At 41.8% G+C, this 22527-nt stretch overlaps 3 protein-coding genes across 6 annotated transcripts; 2 read left to right on the top strand and 1 right to left on the bottom strand.

The window, feature by feature from the left end:
• Positions 1-498: 498 nt before the first annotated feature.
• On the top strand, positions 499-8357 carry LOC120808066 (adhesion G protein-coupled receptor G3-like). Of its 3 annotated transcripts, none has more exons than XM_040160664.2 (18): positions 499-655; positions 743-843; positions 992-1096; positions 1321-1392; positions 1491-1628; positions 1755-1802; positions 2027-2107; positions 2288-2432; positions 2950-3112; positions 3372-3506; positions 3596-3706; positions 3847-3883; positions 4152-4252; positions 4462-4583; positions 5747-6015; positions 6103-6196; positions 6288-6577; positions 7210-8357. In XM_040160664.2, exons 2-18 carry the CDS (start codon positions 774-776, stop codon positions 7425-7427), a joined length of 2199 nt encoding a protein of 732 aa, XP_040016598.2. In that variant the 5' UTR covers positions 499-655; positions 743-773; the 3' UTR covers positions 7428-8357. The 3 variants fall into 3 exon arrangements, with proteins under 3 accessions (XP_040016598.2, XP_040016597.2, XP_040016599.2); XM_040160663.2 differs by having other exon boundaries at positions 989-1096; XM_040160665.2 differs by lacking the exon at positions 2027-2107 and having other exon boundaries at positions 989-1096.
• knstrn (kinetochore localized astrin (SPAG5) binding protein) lies at positions 7694-10438 on the bottom strand. The gene is made up of 9 exons (XM_040160666.2): positions 9688-10438; positions 9305-9378; positions 9077-9206; positions 8953-8982; positions 8762-8861; positions 8508-8622; positions 8353-8414; positions 8008-8082; positions 7694-7922 (listed from the first exon to the last, which is right to left on the bottom strand). Exons 2-9 carry the CDS (start codon positions 9324-9326, stop codon positions 7794-7796), a joined length of 663 nt encoding a protein of 220 aa, XP_040016600.2. The 5' UTR covers positions 9327-9378; positions 9688-10438; the 3' UTR covers positions 7694-7793.
• On the top strand, positions 9840-22142 carry knl1 (kinetochore scaffold 1). Of its 2 annotated transcripts, none has more exons than XM_040160659.2 (31): positions 9840-10173; positions 10797-10831; positions 10994-11030; positions 11130-11189; positions 11367-11449; positions 11534-11589; positions 11676-11697; positions 11844-11887; positions 11983-12035; positions 12210-12951; positions 13121-13173; positions 13413-13716; positions 13819-13868; positions 14343-15218; positions 15626-17167; positions 17286-17397; positions 17488-17546; positions 17637-17735; positions 17825-17940; positions 18192-18282; positions 18397-18513; positions 18604-18691; positions 18816-18878; positions 18963-19002; positions 19083-19187; positions 19333-19433; positions 19757-19822; positions 20111-20220; positions 20512-20633; positions 20732-20857; positions 21306-22142. In XM_040160659.2, the coding sequence occupies exons 2-31, from the start codon at positions 10803-10805 to the stop codon at positions 21400-21402; spliced, it is 5463 nt and encodes a 1820-aa protein (XP_040016593.2). In that variant the 5' UTR covers positions 9840-10173; positions 10797-10802; the 3' UTR covers positions 21403-22142. The 2 variants fall into 2 exon arrangements, with proteins under 2 accessions (XP_040016593.2, XP_040016594.2); XM_040160660.2 differs by having other exon boundaries at positions 9841-10173; positions 13416-13716.
• The last annotated feature ends 385 nt before the right edge of the window (positions 22143-22527 follow it).

The following is a 22527-nucleotide window of genomic DNA, read 5'->3' as shown; positions in this document are numbered from 1 at the left end:
ATAAGCACATTTCATTCCAAACCATTTTATTACTATAAACTTTTTAATCAGTTGGTACAGTTTTGTCATGAATATCTTGTTTCAAAGCAATGAAATTATGTGGATGGATTTAACTTTAACTTAAATGCTTGTTATTGATAACATAGACTAACATAATTTAATATCAGTAAGGTACTTTTTTCTGCTGGATTAATATTTCATACTTTTTATGTCTAAGAAGTTTCACTTCTATTAACAAAGAGTTTCATTTTATTTGGTCACTTTTTAACTCTCTTGTTTATATATTTAGCTCATTAAAAACATTACTGCAGAAGTAGGGTATGAAACCAGATGGACTCTTAAGGATGTTTTCCTAAAGATTTTTTTGATAATCTTATTAAATTTTAACAGACAATAACGATTTGCACATGAGCTACTGTGTGTCACAGACACCATTCATTCCTTGAATTTGGTTAGATCCTAACCATATGCCTCCAAATGTGATCTTGTTTTGGTTATTTTGCAAAAGAGAGGGGCACAGAACAGCTTCCTGGAACGATATATTTGTAAAACAAAATGCTTTATGCAAAGTAAGTAAGCCATGGTGTGCAGTTGGAACGGTACAGTCGTCACTCTTTTGCTGCTCAGTGCTTTATGCTACTTCAACAACAGACAGGTAAGAATTAAATAAAATGCTGCTTGCTAATAATCTGTATGGAAAAGGTACTTTGGACATGCACTTCTTATTCATCTTCTGTATCAGGGAAGAGATCACACGTCCTGACAGAGAGCTAATGCCATCAAACAACATGAGCCGGATGACTTGGGTTTTGTTCGTGGGCCTTTTGTGGATTTATCCAGTTTGTGAGTAATCTGCAAATAATAAGGTCTAGTTGTCTCCACAAATCCTACTGCATTACTCTCCCCAGGAATGCCTTCCTATCTTTCTAACATCTAATATGGTTATTAACGTGTGTGAAGGATGGCTCATTTTTCATTTGATATACAGTAGGTGCCTGTAACAAACTCAAAGACTGTTTGACCCAGAAGACGGCACATGTTGTTGTGGCTGATAACTTCAGTGCCTTCATCTCTGCAGATAAATATTGGAATCACAGTGAGTACTATTAATCAAAACTTTTAACTATGGTAGCAGTTGAGTGTGTTTGAGGAACAGAATTTGGAGGAAAGGTGCACCTGGACAGGTAGTAGTTGTATAGTATGTATATTGTATGGATAAAATAGTCGATACCGGACTGATGACCTGGCTGTTGTTAAAGTGCATAGACAGACTGGGCCTTTTTGCTCTGCTTTGTTTCTCTTACTACATGATGTTCAAAGGCAGCGTTCCTAAACTCTTCTCTGCGAATATGAGTTGCATACTGTTTGTGCAAAAAAAAAAATCAAGACCACGTGAGTACCACAAACGTTTTGCACTAATAATTTTTGCATTTACATTTGCACTTTACACAAAATATACATTCAACTGTTGTTGTGTCTTTAATTGATAGAAACATTTGGGGAGGAATTTCCTGAAATGGAGGACTGTAACAGTTCTTCTGTAATACACTTTCCAAAATTTTACATCAGGCGGAAATTGCTGCTGTATGTCATGGAAGAGATGCCGTGCAACACATCTGGCTTCCCAGGTGACATTGCATTGTCTTATGTCAGCATTGGATGTTGTGTGCAACATTCTGTTCACCATTCATCATTCAGTGCAGAGGGCTGACGAGAAGACATTCTAATTCCATGATTTGTTTTTGTCAATACAGATGTTTCTTATTTAGGTTTAGAGTCTTGCAGTAATGACACTGCCAGAGGTAAACAGCTTTCTTTTACATTTCAGTTGTAGTGTTTATAAAGGTATTACAAACGATCAGGTCTTTTGTTTTTGACCTTTCCTTACAGTGTCACCTACTCTAACTGAAAACAGTCATTTCAAAGAGTTTGTTAGATACATCCGATCTGCCTACCTTCTGTAGCTTTGTCCCGCTTTTTTTTTTGACTGCATACGTGAAGATACTGAAAGTGTTTTTCTTCGTAGTTCCTTGCCAGATTACATGTTTGGATCCAAAGACCCAGTGCAAAAAAAGTAGTTATGATGCAAGCCAATGCACCCGAATGAGTGAGTTCCTCTCACAGAAGCAACAATTGTGTGTTTTTTAATTTCTTGCCTTTTTGTGCAGTAAAGTAAAGCACGTTACGCTTGTCGAGCTGCAGATGCCGGCTTTAAATGGCACCAACTGTCTATCTTACTTTACGGCATTGAGCACTTGAGAAATGAACAGATGTCCTTTCCTTTCAGATCTAACGAACATCTACAGGATGAATATAACAAGCCGTGACTGTCTGAATTGTGATAATCCAGTAAAGAAGCCTGACAGTGAAGTTACGGTGGTTTCAAATTTCACACATACAGAAGGAGGAAAAGTCAACGCTGCCCAAGCTGCGTAAGATATTTTGGGAAACATGCTTTGATTTGCTGTCTTGGACGAGAGAGATGAGAAGAGATCAGACTAGTTCTTTTCAAAGCAGACAGACTTTTCACCCACAACAATATCAGGAGGCATCAGCTTGTGCTTTGACAATAGATGACAATTCACAGAAATAAACAATGTGCTGTTTTATATGAAAGAGAATTTGGGCTTTACGGGGAAGTATTGTGAGTTAACAATTTTTACCCACCAAATAACAAATACAACAGTGACGTCAACTTGATGACGTGTTTGTGAAATTAGTTATTCTTCAGGCTCTGCCTCTCCCCTTCAGCTAATGCTAAGCTAAGCTAACCTGCCGGCTCCAGCTCTGTACAAGTCCTAATAAAATATTCCTGATACAATTTCAAATTGATGGAGGGAAAATACGTTTAGACTATTTACACGTGTTTACCACAGCGGGACGCATGTATTAAGAAATGTTTAATAGTGAAATCGTCGACATATTGAACGTTCTTCCTTCCGTCAACAGTGGAGTCATGAAAGGAATGAGCGACCTCGCTAACTCCATCAACGGCCCTTCGGCGGCCCTGAACGTGGGCGAAGGAGTTACGGGCATCTTGGCGAAACAAACAGACCCCGTGGTTTTTGAGGAGATGCTCTTTGGTTATGCGTCCCCAAGTGACGCCATGAATGTGGGTGTATTATTTGTTATTTTGTGTCAATGTGGTCACGTTCTCAGACCTCGAAGTCTTTCGTTCTCTCCTCTTGTCCACGTCTGCGTGGTTGCTTTTGTTCAACATCGTCCCGTACTTCAGTTTCCTAAACACAAAGTCATTCCCCGGATTATCAATCGATTCACTTTGAGTAAATCATTTCCTTCTCTTGAATCTCTCAATCGACACTGTGTTTTTTACTTTTATTTTGATCACACACTTGTCTTCTTCCCTGCAGATTTTGGGAGATAAAAACGTTCTTGCTCAATACTCGAGATCTGTCCGACTGTCAAAAGAGGCGTTTGAAAAGGCCGGAGGTTTGAATGCCAACGTGCCATTTGGAGCCATTTTACGATTCTCCAATCTGGATACGGTAACGAACGATATGAAAACGTCACCTTCAATGGTGCCGGATATTTAAACATGTTACCATTTTGTAGTCGATTCCCCCCTTTTTTTCAGGACGAGATGAACAGCACAATTTTAGGTAATGAGGTTGTAGCGGTTGAAATGGGAGCCATTATCAACAATCTCACAGACAAAATAAGCATTGATTTCAAGAACATTAAATATGTAAGTTGAAATATATACACATTTATATACTCTGTATATATATACATTGTGCATTATTGAATATGTATTCTTTGTTTGAGTTTATTTGCCATCCAAGAGCACGTTTTACTGCCGTTCTGTTGTCTTGTTGTTTTTCGCAGGAAGGAATTCCATCTTGTCGTTCTTGGAGCGGTGATGGTAAATGCGAGGTTTTCTGTCCTACACTACCTATGAGAGGCTTACTTAGTGGCTGCTGGGACACGTGGATAGAATGGACATTGCGTGCTCGTCACGTTTAACGTGTGTCTCACACATTTAGATTTTGATTAACATGAAATTTACATCTGGGCCAAATATTACCGTGTTTTCCATGTTTCTGAAGTAGGATTTGCGTGGAGCGCTTCTCACCCACGAAGCCTTCAGCTTCGGTTCAGCCTTGACTGCTCGCTCTGTTCCTGTCGTTTAGGAAGCCGACCAAACTGGACCGAGGACGGATGTCTGACCATACAAAGCGGGAACAACGTTACATGCCAGTGCTCGCACTTGACTTTTTTTGCTATCTTATTGGTACGTTTTTACGTATTTCGTGACATTTGCCGTTACATTAAGCTTCGTCCTGTCATTGGGCATTCCCAGTGGAACACACAAACACATACATATGGACATATGGACACATGGACTCCTCCTCCCCCACCTCTCTGTGTTGAAATGCATCATAAACCGTCCTCATTCATGCCAGTCCAAGTGATAAAGTGTTTAATTTTCGCTGTTTGCAGGTTCCTCTCAATGAAAGCATATCTAGTTCAGACCTGAACAAGCTCACCATCATCACTCAGGTCGGCTGTGGCGTGTCCATGTTCTTCCTCGCCATAGTCCTCTTCATGCACTTCCTTTTCAGGTAATAATAACATGCCTCCCTTATTAGTTTCAGGAGGAATAGTTTATTTCCCAAAAGAGGAAATTATCAGAAAAAATAAACATGTGTGAAAAAATGTTTGCTCAATCAGATTACGGAATAATTGATCTATTATAATATATATATATATATAATATATCATTTAGGTGATAACTGCTTTTTTTAACTGCGGAATGAAAACCATCTTTCGACCAGTTAGTTGAGCCGTGGAGAGATTGGAGTATTCCGCTGATTAATCAAATCATACTAAAAGATACAGGACTGATTTAAAATAGTTCAGATCATTAAAAAAAAGGCAATAATCAGAAAAACGTTATGAGCCGACCAATTGATCGCTTTTGTCTTTCATTCAAATATCATTGACTCAAATGTGCTGAAGTCTTTAACAAACTCCACAAAACCAATCTCGTGTGGATGCCGCGTTGATCCGCTGCCAGCTGATTTGGTTAAATTTATGCAAACACAAGTGCTCCTCCGAAACAGCCAAACATGATGTCCAATATTTGCTGTGTAGGGAAATAAGACTGCTGAATAGCATCATTGTTGCAGGAGTGCTATGGAAACATCTGCTTTACGTAACAAATGGATACGGACCCGTCTGTCCGTCACCTCAATTTGAATGATCACATGAAGATTTTCATGCCAATACGGGTTTATATATTACTTACAGAACTCCGTTTTTGTTTATCACTTATTAAATACTAATCAATGATAAAAGGGGGCGGAAGAATTCAGTTTCTATATTAATACCATGCTGTAAAAAAAGATGTGCCCCAAATAAAACCCTGTGTTGGAAAGGTAATATTTAATATTTTTATATTTAAGTGTCATTGAGTTACAGCTCTCAGTGGGAATAAACTTTGAAACAATAGTGAGAAATACTAATAATATAATTATCAAGAACTCAAAGAGGCTCCTTCAAGTGTCTTGTTTTATCCAAACAAGACTGAGGAGGCCGACGTTCGGACACATTGCTGCGGTAAAATTAGAACATCATCAAAGGGACTCTGGTCCTCGCAGACACAAACAGCTGTAATCCGCAGGTGTTCTCAGGCAAAATCAATGTTGATGCAAAGTTCTTCACCAGACAGGGTAATCATGAAAAGCCGCACTTTGCCTTTTAGCATCACGTGTGTCTCTTACAGGAAGACCAACGCCAGTGTATCCACATTGATTCTCATCCACCTGGTGTCGGCCGTGTTCCTGCTGAACTTGACTTTTCTCATCAACGACGTTGTGGCCTCCCTGAAGAATCCTGTGGCTTGTACGATCTTGGCGGCTCTCATGCACTACTTCATGTTGGCCACTTTCACCTGGTTCGCTGCGCAGGCCTTCCACCTGTGCATGCTGCTGTATGTGCGCAGCACAATTGGAAACCGTCACTATTTACTCAAAGTATCCATCGTCAGTTGGGGTGAGGACGCGTCTTTATTTCCTGTTGTGCGATCTGAACGTCGTACACGACGTTTGGGAGTCAGTTGCTTCTTTTGTCCGTTTCCAGTGCAACCGAGCGTGATCACGATCATCATGCTCAGCTTGGGAAAATATGGCAAACAGGTCATCTCTACCAGTGACCCCAAGGACGATGTGGCCATGTGAGTGTGTTGTTTGTATTTTGAATGCGCAGAATCGTGCAATTTCTTTATACGCTCAGTTTCCTTTAACGACGTTGCTTTGTGTTTTCAGCTGCTGGATAACGGACAACACCGCGCACTACATTGTCAACATAGGTTACTACGCGTTGATCTTCGTCTTCACCTTCACCACCTTCATCATCATACTGTCCTACCTCATTTGTCTCAAGAGAACAACAAACCAAAAAGTCGCCACAGAAATGAGCACGAATAAAAAGAGCATCACTGTCATCCTGGGACTGTGTTGCACGATGGGGATCACCTGGGGTTTCGCCTTCTCCGCCTACGGTCCCCTCCGGATCCCTGCCTACTACATTTTCACTGTCTTGAATTCTTTCCAAGGTCCTCAACTCTTCTGATGATTTAACTGAATCCTATTTTATATTCACCACTCATACGGGTTGGTTTTTATGACTGAACTCGCATAAATCAGGCTGCCCGCATCTGCAGTTCACTGCAAATCTCAAAGCACTTCTTCGTACCGTGCGAAGCAGCCTGGTGTTTTTTTTTTTTTTCCAGAGAGATGCTTTGAATTGAATTGGGTTGTGCAACTTGCTCAGTGCCAAACCGAGCCTTGGAAGTTGCAGCTTGAGAGACAGACGGTGGATTCTGAGCTACATTTCAACACCAAGAGAAAACCAAATTTATGGGTGTAGCGTGTACCGTGACGGCTTGATGCGTCAATATGGAATTGTTGCTTCACCAACTTTAAAAACAAATCGTCTCACTTCCTCTAAATGGTCAAAAATATATATATGTATTTTGGTTTAACTATTTGACAGCCAAATGCCCAAATATAAGACCCAACGTGGTTATTACAATATAATTGTATTATAAAAGGAAGCTGTAAAAGGATGGATGACCTGGTTAAATAAGAACCCACCTGCATGAGTATTGAGTGTAAAGTAGAAATGAACTAACAATACATTTTGAAGGCTTGTCCGTATGAGTGACCATCTTTCTTTGCCTGGCAGGTTTCTTCCTGTTCATCTACTATCATTACACCAGCGACCCAAGAAATTCAATCAAGGCACAGGGATCCACCGTCAGCCAGAGCACTCTTCAAACCTGCACGTACAGCAACGAGAACCCCTACAGCAACCCCACATTGGAAAACCCTGGAGGCCAGACGGGGACTGAAGGGGGGGAAGATAGTCAGCTCAAAGTAAAAGAGTACAAGCAGGTAGAATGAACTACAAAGTGTACTAGTTTAAAAATTACTGTGTGGGAAAATACTAAATTGTTTACTTTTCTTAGGACAATCATTTGCTTTGTAAAAAAAGGACTATTTTATTTATCAGAAGAACTGCAAACTAGGAATACAGAATGCAGTCATTTAAATTACATTTTCAAGACTATAATCTTCAACTCAACAATATCTTCAGTTGTTGATATAAAAAAGTTTTTAAAAAAAGTTTCCTAAAGCATGTTTGAATGGTTGGGATATGAGATAAAGAGTACAGCGATAAGGAATCTTTTATTTATTTTTCCGTCACACTAAAATGAAAACATACATACATTTTTTTAAAACTTCTTTTTAGTTAGGAAAATATTTATTTTACAGCAGCAGAGCCTCTGCTTCCTCGAGGGCTCTTTCCATTTCAGACGCCTCCTGGGAGAAGTTCTCTCTTTCCTGCATCATTTGTTCCCGTGCTTTCGCGAGTTCTATCATCGTTGTTTGGATTCCCTGGAAATGTGTATGAGGGTCACTTCAAATTACAGTGCAATCATCACTTAAATCGTAACAAATAGCCAAGTTTAGTTTAACTCACCTCTAAGCGGGCACGCTGCTGTAATGCAGTGTCTCCAAACACCTTTAATTCATTCAGCAGGTCTGTGGAGACACTCTGAAATGCAGACAATGAAAGTTGTGTTCATTGCACGGCGCTGCCTATGCTACCCTTCATATGCAGGATACAATATAGTGTAGATGTGAACTGTTTAAAAAAAAAAAAAAAAAAAAAAAGGGTAACATTTTTTTCCCGCACATTTTAAATTAAGTGGTTATATGTTATGCAGCAAGTGAATGTTTTTGTAGTTATTTGTGCAAGTGAATAGAATAAAAAAATATGACTGGACTTCTAACATTAAGTCAAATTAAAATAAAATCTACATACCGTAACTTCTTTTCTTTTGTCGTTCTTTTGTTGAGCATCTTCACCAACCCTTTCTCCTAAAACTGTGAATGAAAGTGATAATAGGTTCATCTTTAGCAAGAAAAAACTGAAAGTTTGCAACAAAAAACAAGTAAAAAAAGTCTGTAAATATGAACCTGGGTCTATATTGGCAGCGACTAGGAGTACATGACAGTCCTTCAGGTTTTTCCGAACCTCTGCATTCTCCTTTTCAAGACCACTGAACTGCAGCTCCAACTCAGCAACTTTTTGCTGCAAAGTAACAAGGGAAAAGATACCGGTCAGATGCACTGGACAACCGAAATGTTCAAAACAAAAGCAGTTGTTGTCAGCAGTTAACATTGTAAATGTTACAATCATCAAAGTGCTTCATTGAAACGGCGTTCGGCACCTGTGTCTCTGTGAGGTTTTTCTGCAGCTCGTCGTTGGTTGCCATCAGGTGCTGATTTTGCCCCCTATGCTCTGTCTGTTGCCCGTACCTGGTGGAGACACTAACAACAGGTGCAATGTCAAGCTGTGTAAAAAAAGAAGAGGGCGATGCTCATCGCATGTTAAGGATAAGCAACTTAATGTAACACTTACCCTTTGTTGGCTTTAGGGGCAACCGTTTTCCTGCCAGACAGAAGTGAATAAGATTAATTGAATTAATGAAGTTAATTGCTGTGATGCAACAACAGAGCGTAGTGATGATTAGCAAATGTCTTACCGTGACATGTTTTCTTTGTGAGGTTTGAGTATACCATCTGACTTTTGGCCAGCATTGGCTGTTGCAGTTACAGTGTCTTTGGATTCTAATTTACAACCAGTTTTCTTAATTTCGGCAGGAAATTTGACACCTTAAAAAAAACACAACATTGTTAAACAGACATCAGCTTTGTTTGACTTAAATTACAATTGAAATATACACAATGCAAAAACAGCAAATGCTGCTCACCTCTTGGAATTTTGGATGACATTTGCTTTATCTGTTGTGCAACGATGAATGCAACGGCAGCAAGGAAAAATCCCCTGTATGATGAAACAAGCTGGTTGAGTAAAATGGTAGTGAAATAACGTGATCGTTTAACTGCTATGTTCAAACACGTTCTGCTTTTGCGCCCTCTAAAGTCTTAACTTACTTATGTATTCAATGATCAAGTTACGCATGTAAACGTGAAGCATTTTGAATGGCGTTTGGTGCGAGTTTCTAAATACTTCGGTAAAGTAACGTATCAAGGGGTCTAGTTAGCTTAGCCTGGGTGCTAGATAAACGTTCGAGATCACTGAAAGCACACTAATATGTGAGGCAAGGTTGGATAAAACAGCATCAAAACCTACCTTTATGGATGTTGTAGGTATATAACGTAAAGGCATCAACAGTCTATTCCCCAAAACAAACCGCACGAATTTTAAAATCGTCCCGCCCTCTTTGGTCATATCCGGTTTGATTACGTTACTTCCGGTAAGTCAAAAACTACTTTTCTCTATTTCCTTTTTCTCTTCGGGTTTTTATTCCTTAATACATTCAAGCCAACCCGTATTCGTATTAGTCTGTTATTGTTGTTGAGTCAACACTGCTGCACTAACCGAAAGAAGCAGCAAAAGACGAGACAGAAACCCAGTGAAATGGTTCACTGCGCATGCGTGGAGGCGGCTAAATTCAAAAGTGAAGACGTTAGCATCGAGGCTCGTTGACGTTAGCTGTTCACATCGACCCAGCTAGAAATAAGCGATATGAGTCATTACGTGTTAGTTAAGGAGTAATATAACAACTTCAACCGTTGTTAAAGACAAACCAGGGAATTAGCTGGTCGCAACTACAAGGTATGCACTCCTTTTTTGGGGGGTGGGTTCAGTTAACGTTATTTTTCTCGTTCATTTTCTAAATGGAAGACCAACACAAACGTTAGCTAATAGCTCTACCGAGGGCTTTAATTATGTTTCGTACCCAATAGCGAGAAATAATAACTCGTGGGATAAATATTCGGCGTAAAGAAGTTGTATTGATGTAACGTCAGCTAAATTAAGTCGAGTAAAGCGTAAAAACATGTCCACCTGACGTCGTGCATTTACTATTGCGCGTCACTTCGATGAGGTTGGTGCGATTTTCACATTAAACGTCTTTTTAAATTAAAAGGGGAAATGCGTATGCAGCCAACGTCGACCATCACCATTAGAATAACGTTAGTCCTTCAGGTCGACAGCATCGATTTATTTCCAAACAAAGATGAAACTCTTTAACAGGTTTTTTAAAAGTATTTTATCCCACATCACCCAGCCTATCATCACTTCTTCAACCTGTTATTTGGTTGTTCATTTAATGCTTTGGCTGAAGACGAAGAACGGTCTGTTACATGCTACGTTATTTCACTGACATCTCTTTTCAACTTGCATTTAATCATATACGAGTCTTTGATGTATCAAGCTGTATTTCCCTTTGTTTACAGTTGAAAATGGAGCCTCTGGATCCTGCCAAGAATGAGTGAGTAAAACTGCTGTACTTGTAAGAAGAAAGTACTCGCGTGCTTTTCTTGGTTGACTAATCATCACCTTAAAACGTGTTTGTGATCATGGCTGCATTCACATTTGACATAAAACCAAACACCCATCAGAGCTGAATGCTGCGTTTCATGTGCCCTCACAGGGAAGAACGTAGATTCTCCAGGCGGCGCATTTCTTCGGTCAGTACTACAAATCATGGATGGTCATATAGACGGTTTACGTTTCTTGTGAACAAATCATGAGCCTGAATAATAACCTCTGCAATTTTTCATTTCTAGATTTTAAAAGCGCCACGAAGATCAGTGAGATTTCCTGAACCGCCAGAACAGGAATATGTGGTAACTAAATTTCATATAAGTTCATATGTAGAATTGGGGATTTTTTCTTGAAATAGAAGACAAGCTCTAATTGCAATATATTTATTAGTATTTATTCTCACACAATTTGAATTTGGGGGGGGGGGGGGGGGGGGGGGGCGTCTTTGTTTTTTTTATTTTACTTAATGTTTCACTCAGGTGGAGTGTGCCAACCCAGTGGAGAAGAGGAACTCAAGAAGAGTCAGTTTTGCCCCCGCAAACGATGTTCTTTTGTTCTCAAAGTAAGACGCAAGGCAATAAAGTCAGGCTCAAATTTACTGCAAGGGCACTGACATTTCAACCTAATTTTTATTTTATTCTCACAGGGATGTGAAAAATGGCTCTCCTGTCCGAAGTCCTTTACAAGACTTAATGACTTCAAGTATGTAATGTTAGTATGTCAAAGTATTTGAGTTATTATTAGTTTTCAGAGCCGGCTTATAATATTTGTCTTATGTTATTCCACAGCATCAGCAGCAACTCAAAATAGGTACAGTGACTTGATGTTTTTAAGATGTTGACAGCATTAGCTAGAACCAAAAACGTTTATATCTAATCTTTGACTCTAATCAGTCTCACCAAACCAGTCAAAACGTTCTGTAGTAACAACATTAATACTGTGAGTTTGCTTTACAGGCTCCAGGTGGAAGTCACTGAAGATGGGATTCAACCAATTATAGGTAGGGATATACGATAATTTCCTGTCAAACAGTTTGTCACAGTATTTGTTACAGTGTAAGATGACTCCTGCTAAATTCAAGTCTCACTAATTTAGGAATGGATACTCTGCTGAACGCTCCTCTACATGCCTCTCAGCAAAGTGAAACGGTGAGCTGATTGTGTGTCTTGACGCTGTCTCAGGCACCGGTAGTTGATTTGCTTTGTTATAATAATATGTGTTGTATTAATACAATGCTTCGTTACAGTGTTTATGAGAATTCTTCACTTAAACCTTGATATTTAGTCACAGTTCACTGATAAAAGGCCACTTGTCTTCACCAGGCCGTCTTTGACACCGGTTATGGCTTGGGGGAGAAAACGGTGATGTTTTCTACGGATGACGCATTTTTGGACATGACCCAAAGTCACACTATAAACATTGACGCAGGATTAGACATTTCCTTCCAAAACTACGACTCTTTACCCGCCAGAGGACAGAAGAGGGTGATGCTCACTGCCGGTGATGGTGCCATGGCTTTGACCCCGGCGCACAATGTGAACGTTAGGTCTGTATCTGTACTCACAAGCAGAAATTTGGATGCAGGAGCTGAGAACATCTCATCAGCACCTATTCTAGACGCTGGATTTGAAAACTTTCTCGCAAGTTTCTCCAAACCAAGTGAGCCCAGCGCGAATCCTGCGATCACCCCGATGACGCCGGCTGCGTCGTCTGACCGTGCGAACCGCTCCGTGGCCCAGGTGACCGCACAAAAGGCCGGCCTGGACAAAGAAAATCAGGCTCCAACTTCTGTGTCGTTTGTGATGGAGAAGTCCCAAAGTACATCCAGGAAGAGCGGTGGGTCATGTCATGGAAGGGCACTCTGTCCTGAAGATGATGTAAGCACAGATATGAATGAGACTCCGGCTGGCGGCATTGTGGGATTCACTGAAGAAGATGACGTCTTTCAGTGTCTGTTCCCCACACAAGAAATGTACTCTCAACTCGACAACAGAGTGTCACAGGCAGAAGAGGAGACCCAGCAGCAGCAGATCAATAAACCACAGGCCCCATACAACCCTAAAGGTATTTAATGTGTACATCAACCAACTGGCCCAAAAGCTCCAACGTCAACACATTTATTGCTTTAACTTAATACTTGTGTGTTTTGGGCATGCTGATATCATTTGATAACCTATGATACAATGAATCATTTACAGTTTAATTAGCATCTTATTTCAATTTCCAATTTCAGATATGACATCGTTGAGGAATCCATCTCTACATGATTTGAGTCAAAGACACACGGTGAGTTAATAGTTAAAGATAATTTCCGTATTACGTTTTCAGCCCGAAGAGAATCCGTGGTGCCGCTCTGACACAAACTAATGCTCAAACTGAATGCGCTTTTATTGTTGCTGCTGTTAGCAGGCTTTGGAATAGCCTCCCATCTCTCATTAAACCCTTTTAACCCTAATCTTGACACAGCAGACACATGCAGAGAGAAAACCGGTAAAGAAAATTTGTTTCTCCCTTTAAACAAACAGCAGGCCGAGACACGCGTTCTGCCTCGAAACAGTTCAGCACACAGCCGTCGCGCCGTCACAAGAACGACACCTACAGCTGCAGAACCTCCTCCCACCGGTGACTCAGTGAACGGGGGAACGATCTGCGCAGAAGAGGATGTGTTCATCAACATGGCTGAAGCTCAAACAGGCCGGAAACTAAGAGGCACATTTACAGATGATTCTGTTCCCTTTCACGTGTGGGGAACAGGGGACACGTGCAGCCCAAGTGGTAGTTTGAAGAAAGCAGGGCTGAGTTCACGGCAGGAATCATCTAACCGCGAAGGTATGAAAGGAACAAAAGAGATGGTAACGATTGAAATAACAAACTCCTTTTCTCTGTTTTAAATTCTTCTTCTTCTTCCTTATTTCCCATGTCTATATTCAGGTATGGATAACTTGCCATGGGCTCCTTTGCAGGCGAAGGCGCAACATCAGGTGAGCCTAAACATTTCCTCGCTTTTACACAGATGTGTTTGCTAAATGAATCACTGCACCGCACGTTTTGCCTCATACGTCTTCAGACCTACATCAAAGCTGCACCAATACATTTTGAACTAATTGATAAATGAACTGTGTAATGTCACAGGGATGGCTCATATTAACCAACCCAAATATTTCTCCTCATCTGATGGATGCTTAAATAGAGTAATTGTATAAAATCTGTATAGCTCTGAACATTTCTGTAACTTTTCTAAACACCACATTCTGCAAACAATTAATTTTCATAAGCATAAGCTATCACTGATATTCATTTACATCCGACTGGAAAACATTTTCTATAATAATGAGCCACAGCGATGCACTAGTTTAGGGGGTCACAGACTTTTTCTTGTTTTTGGCTTGTGGCACTGAAATGTTAAAAGAAAAATGTCCGAAAAAAGGATGATGTTAACTGTCTTTCTCCTTCAGATTACATTTGATGCTGAAGACGAGACCAGAATTCCTGCTGACGTTGCAACTGAGGTGGACTTCCCACCCGCTTGTGGGGAGAAGACGGTGAGGTTCACTGCATCCGACGCCGCTATGGATGTGACGAGCTGTCACACCGTAAACATCGCCAAATGCTTTGAACCACAGTCCGACCCAAACACGGGCTCCTTACCGGCTGGCTGGGAGCAAACAGTAAGGTTCTCCTCGGCTGACGCTGCGATGGATATGACCCAGTTCCTCAGTGTGCATTTTGACCACATTCCAGCGTCCGATTCACTTCCACACCGAGATGCTGACATTTTACCCACCCATGAAAACATGAATTATCCTTTAACGGCAGAAAAGACGGCCGATGCTGTGGATCTGGCTTTTAGAAAGTCTCTATGTAAGACAAGTGTCCCCTGGGCTCATCCTGTGGTCACCAGATCAGTCGCTCCTCCTCCACCGTCCCCCATAAAAACTGTTAAAACACAGAGTCCCGATGTGGATACCGTAAAGGAGGCTCCATCTTTGCTTCCTGCTGCCGCAGAGATCAGTGTAAATAAAACCATGATGGACGACGACGTAAACATGGACATGACCGAAGCTCAGACCGGCTGCATTTTGGGGGAAACGGACGTGCCACCAGAGTTGAGCAGCGACGCGCTGGGAGCATCCAAACCCGACGGCGAGGAAATCACAAAACCCCACGATTCTCTTCAATCACATGAAAGCGGCGCCGGGTGCGAACCGAGACCTCAAACTGGTCCTCTGTTGCACGAGACGGAGAATCTGTGCACTGCCGTTGACAGTGATGCCGGCTCAGCACCTTCGCAGAGGTCCGGGCGAATGAGTTTGGCCGATCTTCAGTCCAAAGTAAGACGCCTGAGCATCATAATGTACTATGCTGCACTAATGAACCAATACATTTTGAACTTATTGATAAATTAACTGTAATGTCATGGGGATGGCTTATATTATACAACTCAAATATTTCTTCACATCTGCTAGATGATTAAATAAAGAAATTGGTTAAAATAAAATCTGTATATCTCTGAACATTTCTGTAACTTTGCTAAGCACCACATTCTGACTGAAAAACAGTTGTTTAGGAATAATGAGCCACAGTGATGTACTAGTTTCTTTGCTTTATAAAGGGGTCACTTTTTTCTTTTTTGTAATGTGTGGCACTGAAATGTTGAAAGAAACATGAAATAAGGAAATGATAATGTTTGCTTGTCTTACTAATAAATTGACACATTTTCCATTTCTTTCTCCATCAGATTACGTTTGATGCTGAAGACGAGACCAGAACTCCTGCTCACGTTGCAACTGATGTCCAACTGCAGTCTCAGGCGAAGGTGGACTTCCCACCCGCTTGTGGGGAGAAGACGGTGAGGTTCACTGCATCCGACGCCGCTATGGATGTGACGAGCTGTCACACCGTAAACATCGCCAAAAGCTTTGAACCACAGTCCGACCCAAACACGGGCTCCTTACCGGCTGGCTGGGAGCAAACAGTAAGGTTCTCCTCTGCTGACGCTGCGATGGATATGACCCAGTTCCTCAGTGTGCATTTTGACCACATTCCAGCGTCCGATTCACTTCCACACCGAGATGCTGACATTTTACCCACCCATGAAAACATGAATTATCCTTTAACGGCAGAAAAGACGGCCGATGCTGTGGATCCGGCTTTTAGAAAGTCTCTATGTAAGACAAGTGTCCTCTGGGCTCATCCTGTGGTCACCAGATCAGTCGCTCCTCCTCCACCGTCCTCCATAAAAACTGTTAAAACACAGAGTCCCGATGTGGATACCATAAAGGAGGCTCCATCTTTGCTTCCTGCTGCCGCAGAGATCAGTGTAAATAAAACCATGATGGACGACGATGTAAACATGCACATGACCGAAGCTCAGACCGGCTGCATTTTGGGGGAAACGGACGAGCCACTGCCGTGTCCTTCTTCCCCACCAGAGTTGAGCAGTGACGCGCTGGGAGCATCCAAACCCGACGGCGAGGAAATCACAAACCCCCACGATTCTCTTCAATCGCATGAAAGCGGCGCCAGGTGCGAACCGAGACCTCAAACTGGTCCTCTGTTGCACGAGACGGAGAATCTGCGCACTGCCTCGCCGACTTCGCAGAGGTCCAGGCGAATGAGTTTGGCCGATCTTCAGTCCAAAGTAAGACGCCTGAGCCACATAATACACACAGTGCCTGTTGATTTTGCCGCGGACGCCTACACGGCACCTGTGCCTCGACTAGAACATGATGAAAAAACAAACGACGACAAGCACCCGCCTGTAGAGGAGCCTCCACCTGAAATTGGCTCGGCAAACACAGGAGAAAGTACACAAGCTCCAACTCTGACGCAAGGAGAACAGCCCTTCATCAGTACTCCTTTCAACCTGAAGACCAAACAACTGATGTCGAGACTGTCGGTGGGAAATTTCAAGGCCAAACTCCCTCAAAGAGGCAAACCGGAAGATCTGAAGAAGCAGAGTCCCGTGGGAGAACGTACAAGGACCCTCGCGGTCAATGTCACTGATGAACTGAGCGCCTATGACCACGACAACATCTACGACGAAGAGCTCGTGACCTACGGGGATATGTCGGAAACGCTGGACTTGAGTCTTCAGGCAGCCATTGAGAAAGCTTCCCACGGGTTCGTCATGGACGAGCTTTTAGAGGATGATGCATTTGAACTGGACTTCCTTGGTTCCGCCCCTGGGAAGAAGAGACCTTTGGCAGTAGATGAAACCAACGAGGAGGATAAAAAGAGAACGAAAACGTCCACCGAGGCGGCCGCCGATGCTGAAACGGTGGGTCGTGTTGTGAATTCTCAAATAATGGATCATGTCTTAGTTTACTGATTTAACCTGGGAATGCCATAGCACCATAAAGTTCTTGTATATGTAAAGGAAATGCTCCTTTTTTCAGTCTCCTGTTGTTGTGGAGTGTGACGGTTACATTGCTAATGCTCCGAGCGTGACGGGACCGAGCCCAGATTACTCCATCAGCAGCACCAGATGTGAAGCTACCTTTGAATCAAGTAAGTGCTTATGGATTCACATCAGCATCATCAACCATAATTGGGTTTCTTTAGTTTAAAAAAGTCAATCATTGTTTTTCCTTTTTCCAGCTCTCAAACGAAGCATGTTTGAATCTCAGCTTGACGACTACACCAATGATGTACAGAGGGTATATTGTTGACCTGTGTTGTGAAGAGATCTTTGAAATATTCCTTCTTTTTAATTCAGTCATTTATTGCCCTTAATGCTCTGATTACAGAAACTCAATGATGGCACCATTACAGTGTTGGAGTTCTTCAAACTCTTCAACATAGACTTCATCATCAATAATCCTCGGCAAAGCAATTTTCCTGGCCGTGTACGTTCCCCTTCATTCATATTAAAACATGTGTATCATATATACATAAACAGCCCAATGTAGTAACACAACTTTTTTTATTTTTCCAGCCTTTGTCGGACACGGATCGCACACTGATGGATTTATTGAAAGACAGACACATCTTCCATCCTCAACAGAGGGTTTATGAGGCGGATGTCCTCAGCCTCACAGAAAAGGTGGAGGGGTGCGTACGCCTACGTTCCTGCCACTCATTCGCCACTGTGCTTACAGTATGCCGTTCAACCTCGCAGTTTGGTCTTCCCCCGACCGGCAGAGCGTGTAAATAACACGCGCCGTCGTATCGTCCCACCAGTCGCTGCCCTTTTCCTCAGAGCTAAAGGCAGCTGCGGGGGGGGCGGACGCCGGGTCAACCATCGCATCAGAGAGATCCTGTTATAAGAAGTTAAAATCTAACTTATTTCTTCCTCTTCTCAGGCTGAAAGAGCGAATGTGGGACCTGGAAAAGCCCCTGAAGATTGTTAACAGACCTTTGTGGGAAGAAATGAGAAATTCTTCAGAGAAAGAGGTATGAAAGGACAACCCGGTGTATTTTGTGTCAGACTGCACTTAGTTACTAGGAGGACACTCACGGGACACATTTACAGTCTCCTGAGCCTCTTTGTTTGTTTTGAATTCACAGTTCAAATCCTTTGGTGCAAAACTAAAAGAGAGAAATAACGTCTTCAGAAGGATGAGCAAAGTTCAGTCCCATGAGATGAAGGAAGTGTTGTACTCAAAGCTTCTGCAGGCTAACCGGGTAAGAGCCTCCACACACAGGAGCACTGAATTACAACATCCTGGATCTTATGAGAACACGTAAGGTTAAAGATAATTCTCATCTTCTCAGGAGGAGCAGCAGAGGTCAAGAAGAACAATCGAGGAAGCAGATGAGATGCTTAAAAGTTTGGATGACTGTATTCAGGAGTTAGAAACCGGTATGCTGTTGTGAGAAAATTATGCCACCTTCTCTGTATGACTGGTCCATGATTCAGACCATTTGGGTCATTATTGGTGTGGATGTGATGATGGAGCACTCGCTCTGTTTTTCCCGTCTTCTAGAACTTACTGCAATTGAAGAAAAGGGCTTTGAAGACAAGCCAAGTCTGAAATCACGTCAAGAAGGTAACTCGTAATACCTTTTCATTATTATAAATATTCATTTTATGTGGCTGAATTGAATACTTGATCATGCTTTTTTTATTACAGAAATGCAAAAGGTTTCTGAGGCTTTGGCCGATAATGACCAGTGAGTCGAGAATATGAATTTGCATCTTCTTTTTTAATGTTTTGGCACTTTAAATATTAATTATTTTGCTTTTGCCACAGACAAATATCTCAACTGGAGCTGCAGAAGACGCAGAACTCCAAAGAACTGAAGAGGCTGAAAGCTGAAACGATGAAGCTCGAGAGCCACGTCAGCGTGCTGCATATGTCAGTTCCTCATTTGAATGAGTTTTCATACCTTAAGTATCCAGTCAGGACGAGTAGGACCTAATTTACAAAAGGCTGTAGCCACGGACCACTATCGTATCAGTGATGTTAAAGTAAAAAGCTTTTTGTGCATGTCTTCCCTCAGGGTGAATGAATGGAAGTTGGCTGAAAAGACCGACAACGGCACCACCTACACTTTCCTCCACAAGACCGTGCATCTGGAGCTGCTGTATGAAGACTCCAGTGGTAATTGGACCTCCACAGGCTAAAGACTGAGCAGGAAATAGTTTTTAAACTTTGGATAAGCTTGTACGACTTACGCATGGCGGACAGCATTCATACGGTTTCTATTAGAATTAGTGTGCTGTCCACAAGGATGTCGCTTCTAGCCAAACTAATCCACATTCATTTCAGGAACTGCCTCACAGTGAGGGAGACATGGCGGCTGTGCACTTGTCAGACATTGAGTGAAAAGTGATTTTGAAAATAGAGACAGCAAAGTTTCCTTTTTTGATGTAGTTTTCCAAAAAGTAAATTTGTTTTTTTCATTATTGTTTTTTCTCTCTAAGGAAAAGATTCCAGTAATCAGTCTGAGAGGAAAATCTCACACCTCACATTTAAACTTCAACTTGATGGTAAGAAAAGACGATACAGAAAGCAGTGTGACATGTCAGAACATGTGTGATGAATATTGTGTCTGGATATACGTGAGCTTAAACCTGGATTCATGTCTCCTTCTCATCTACACACCTGCACCTGGCTGTAAGCTTGTGGGAGCACTTCAGTTTGCAGAGACTAAAAACCACTGTGGCCTCATTACTGGCTGCGTGGTGTTTGTAATGAAGCCGCATGCTGAGCATTGGAGACGTTCCTGTTTACAGAACAGGATAAAAGCGCTATTGTGCATTTTGTTTCCTCGTTAGATGAGAAGTCCCAGGGCCACGCCCGCCTCGTCCACAAACTGCTCTCCGACTTCATCGAGGGAGAAGGCGACTGGGCGGAGAAGTATCCAACGAGCAGACACGTTCCAAAGGTAGCCGTGAACGCAGATTTGCTCCATTTATCGCAGGAGGGGCACGTCTGCAGATGCAACTACTCATCGTGTTTATTGTCAACGTGTTTACTCTCATATTTGTGCTCTACTTTTGGTGGAAATAACGATTTACACGGTAAATGTGACCCATTGATCTGAGCTGCTATGTGTGTGTGTGTGTGTGTGTGTGTGTGTGTGTGTGTGTGTGTGTGTGTGTGTGTGTGTGTGTGTGTGTGTGTGTGTGTGTGTGTGTGTGTGTGTGTGTGTGTGTGTGTGTGTGTGTGTGTGTAGCTGCTCCACGACGTCGGCCTGGTGGTGAGTCGCTGTCGTCTGCTCGGGGAGGAGTTGCGTCTGCTGGAACTGTGGGGAGGTCTGAGGCTCGATATTCTCCACATCAGCTGTTTGGACACTCGGTGAGAAGACGGCCAGTACGGCGGTCTGTAAGGCGAAATGAGCAGAATAAAGGCTCCCATCACAGCGTATGACATCCGTCCTTTGTCTCTCCTTCTAGAGTGCACATTGTCTTCAGCCGTCTCAAGGCCTTTTCTAAGTTTGAAGTGATCTTCTCCGTCAGTTTGGTCAACCACCTCTATGTGCTTCAAGTACAGAGCTTCAAAAACGTCATCGGAAACACAACGTAAGTTTCACTGAAATATACGTTGGGTATCAACATGTAAGTTGTACTTTCCTGGCTCTTGGGCGTTGGGAAATGTGCTTTTCAACATTATGTAAGTGCTTCTTTGATTGCGTTTCTTGGTCAAAAGTGGTGACACATAAAGTTTCCTTCAGCCTAAAGCTCCCAACAAACTTTATCAGACAAACTCATTTGTAAGCAGCAACATTCTCCGTCAAGTTATTAGGAATAAATCCCACTTCATTGGTGTCGATGGAAAATGAGGTCCGAGAACCTGCACACAGCGAAGCAGAGGTCACTGCTCAGAAGTTTGTGCTGCTCGGACATTTGCATTCGAGAAAGGAACCGGTGTGGTTGGTCCCTTCAGGGTTGTGTCACTGCTGCTGTTACGTAAGCGCAGCGCTAACTGGACGCTGTTTAGGTTGATATATATATTTGTTTTAATTTGCAGAATCCAGCAGATCGAGGAAATTGTGTCCTCGTTCAGTCCAGCCAAGAACGTCCTGACGAAGATCATCAAAAGGATTCATGACGATCTGCTCTGTTGAGACCAGGAATTTGTATTGCAATCGTTTTATTTTCAAACTTTTGTACAGTATGGATGTTTGACAAAGTCTTGTTAAAAATGTGTTAATCTTTTTAAAGCCATTTAATAAACAAATAAATAAAAAGTGCAGTAAAAAATACAGGCAATCCGTTTTAGCAACAGCTCCTGTCTTGTGTGTAGCATGTGTTGCTGGATGTCATTAATTGCAATCTTTAAGGTGAAGATATCTAAATAAAATACATACAATTTGGATCTTGGATAAGAATTTAAATGTGATACAGCTACAGTGTCTACTTTAGGTTGTTCATGTGAGTTGCATTAGTTCTGTCATCTGGCTGGAAAGAATGCGCATTAGTCCTTTTGTCTCTTCCATAGGTTTTGCCTACAGTTTATAAATAAAAGTCCCATTTTGCTGTAACTTTGTACAGTACTGAACATATGTGTATATATATTCCCTTAATGTTGTCTTTATCAATGCTCTAAAAACTTCTTGGTTTTTGAGAAAAGAATTTGTTGTACATTGTCATTCAAGACCAAACCTGGTTAAACATGTGTTATTGTTTGCTTAACTGATTTTCTTTTCCCCGAATGCATTAGCTGAATGAAGATTAATCTGCAGGTTTCATGCTATAGTCGCTCCTTCATCTGCGTGTCTGCAACATGAATGTTGAACTGTTTCAGCAATTAATCAATTTCTAATAATAAAAAATCCCTTTGCCGAATGGGACATTTTCTAAGTCAGATATTGTGTGATTATTGAAACTAACCGGGAGATGACTTCTACTGATTTAAAAGGAAAGAAGCGTGACAACGGTTGAGATGACAGATGTTGACATCTGTCATTATACAGTGCCTTGCAAAAGTATTTGAACTTGAACTTTGCCCCCTTGAACTTTGACCTTTTGCCACATTTCAGGCTTCAAACATAAAGACATAAAACTAATTTTTTGTGAAGAATCAACAAGTGGGACATAATCATGAAGTGGAACGACATTTATTGGATATTTCAAACTTTTTTAACAAATAAAAAAACTGAAAAATTGGGCGTGCAAAATTATTCAGCCCCCTTAAGTTAATACTTTGTAGCGCCACCTTTTGCTGCGATTACAGCTGTAAGTCGCTTGGG

Source organism: Gasterosteus aculeatus, chromosome 18, assembly GCF_964276395.1.
Source record: "Gasterosteus aculeatus chromosome 18, fGasAcu3.hap1.1, whole genome shotgun sequence".
Classification (NCBI taxonomy): domain Eukaryota; kingdom Metazoa; phylum Chordata; class Actinopteri; order Perciformes; family Gasterosteidae; genus Gasterosteus; species Gasterosteus aculeatus.
The sequence above is the reverse complement of the archived record's forward strand: the minus strand, read 5'-3'. Positions and strand labels throughout refer to the sequence as shown.

What these genes read in the sequence shown, in the direction of transcription:
- knl1 (XM_040160659.2), top strand. Translation starts at nt 10,803, where the DNA reads ATGGAGCCTCTGGATCCTGCCAAGAATGA. An exon ending in GATGTTCTTTTGTTCTCAAA is followed by an intron (nt 11,450 to 11,533) that starts GTAAGACGCAAG and finishes TTATTCTCACAG; the next exon opens with GGATGTGAAAAATGGCTCTC. An exon ending in ATTTAAACTTCAACTTGATG is followed by an intron (nt 19,823 to 20,110) that starts GTAAGAAAAGAC and finishes TTTCCTCGTTAG; the next exon opens with ATGAGAAGTCCCAGGGCCAC.
- LOC120808066 (XM_040160663.2), top strand. Translation starts at nt 774, where the DNA reads ATGCCATCAAACAACATGAGCCGGATGACTTGGGTTTTGTTCGTGGGC. An exon ending in TTTGTGGATTTATCCAGTTT is followed by an intron (nt 844 to 988) that starts GTGAGTAATCTG and finishes TTTGATATACAG; the next exon opens with TAGGTGCCTGTAACAAACTC. An exon ending in ATTTCAAGAACATTAAATAT is followed by an intron (nt 3,707 to 3,846) that starts GTAAGTTGAAAT and finishes TGTTTTTCGCAG; the next exon opens with GAAGGAATTCCATCTTGTCG.
- knstrn (XM_040160666.2), bottom strand. Translation starts at nt 9,326, where the DNA reads ATGTCATCCAAAATTCCAAGAG. An exon ending in AAAACCTCACAGAGACACAG is followed by an intron (nt 8,623 to 8,761) that starts GTGCCGAACGCC and finishes GTTACTTTGCAG; the next exon opens with CAAAAAGTTGCTGAGTTGGA. An exon ending in ACAAAAGAAAAGAAGTTACG is followed by an intron (nt 8,083 to 8,352) that starts GTATGTAGATTT and finishes TCTGCATTTCAG; the next exon opens with AGTGTCTCCACAGACCTGCT.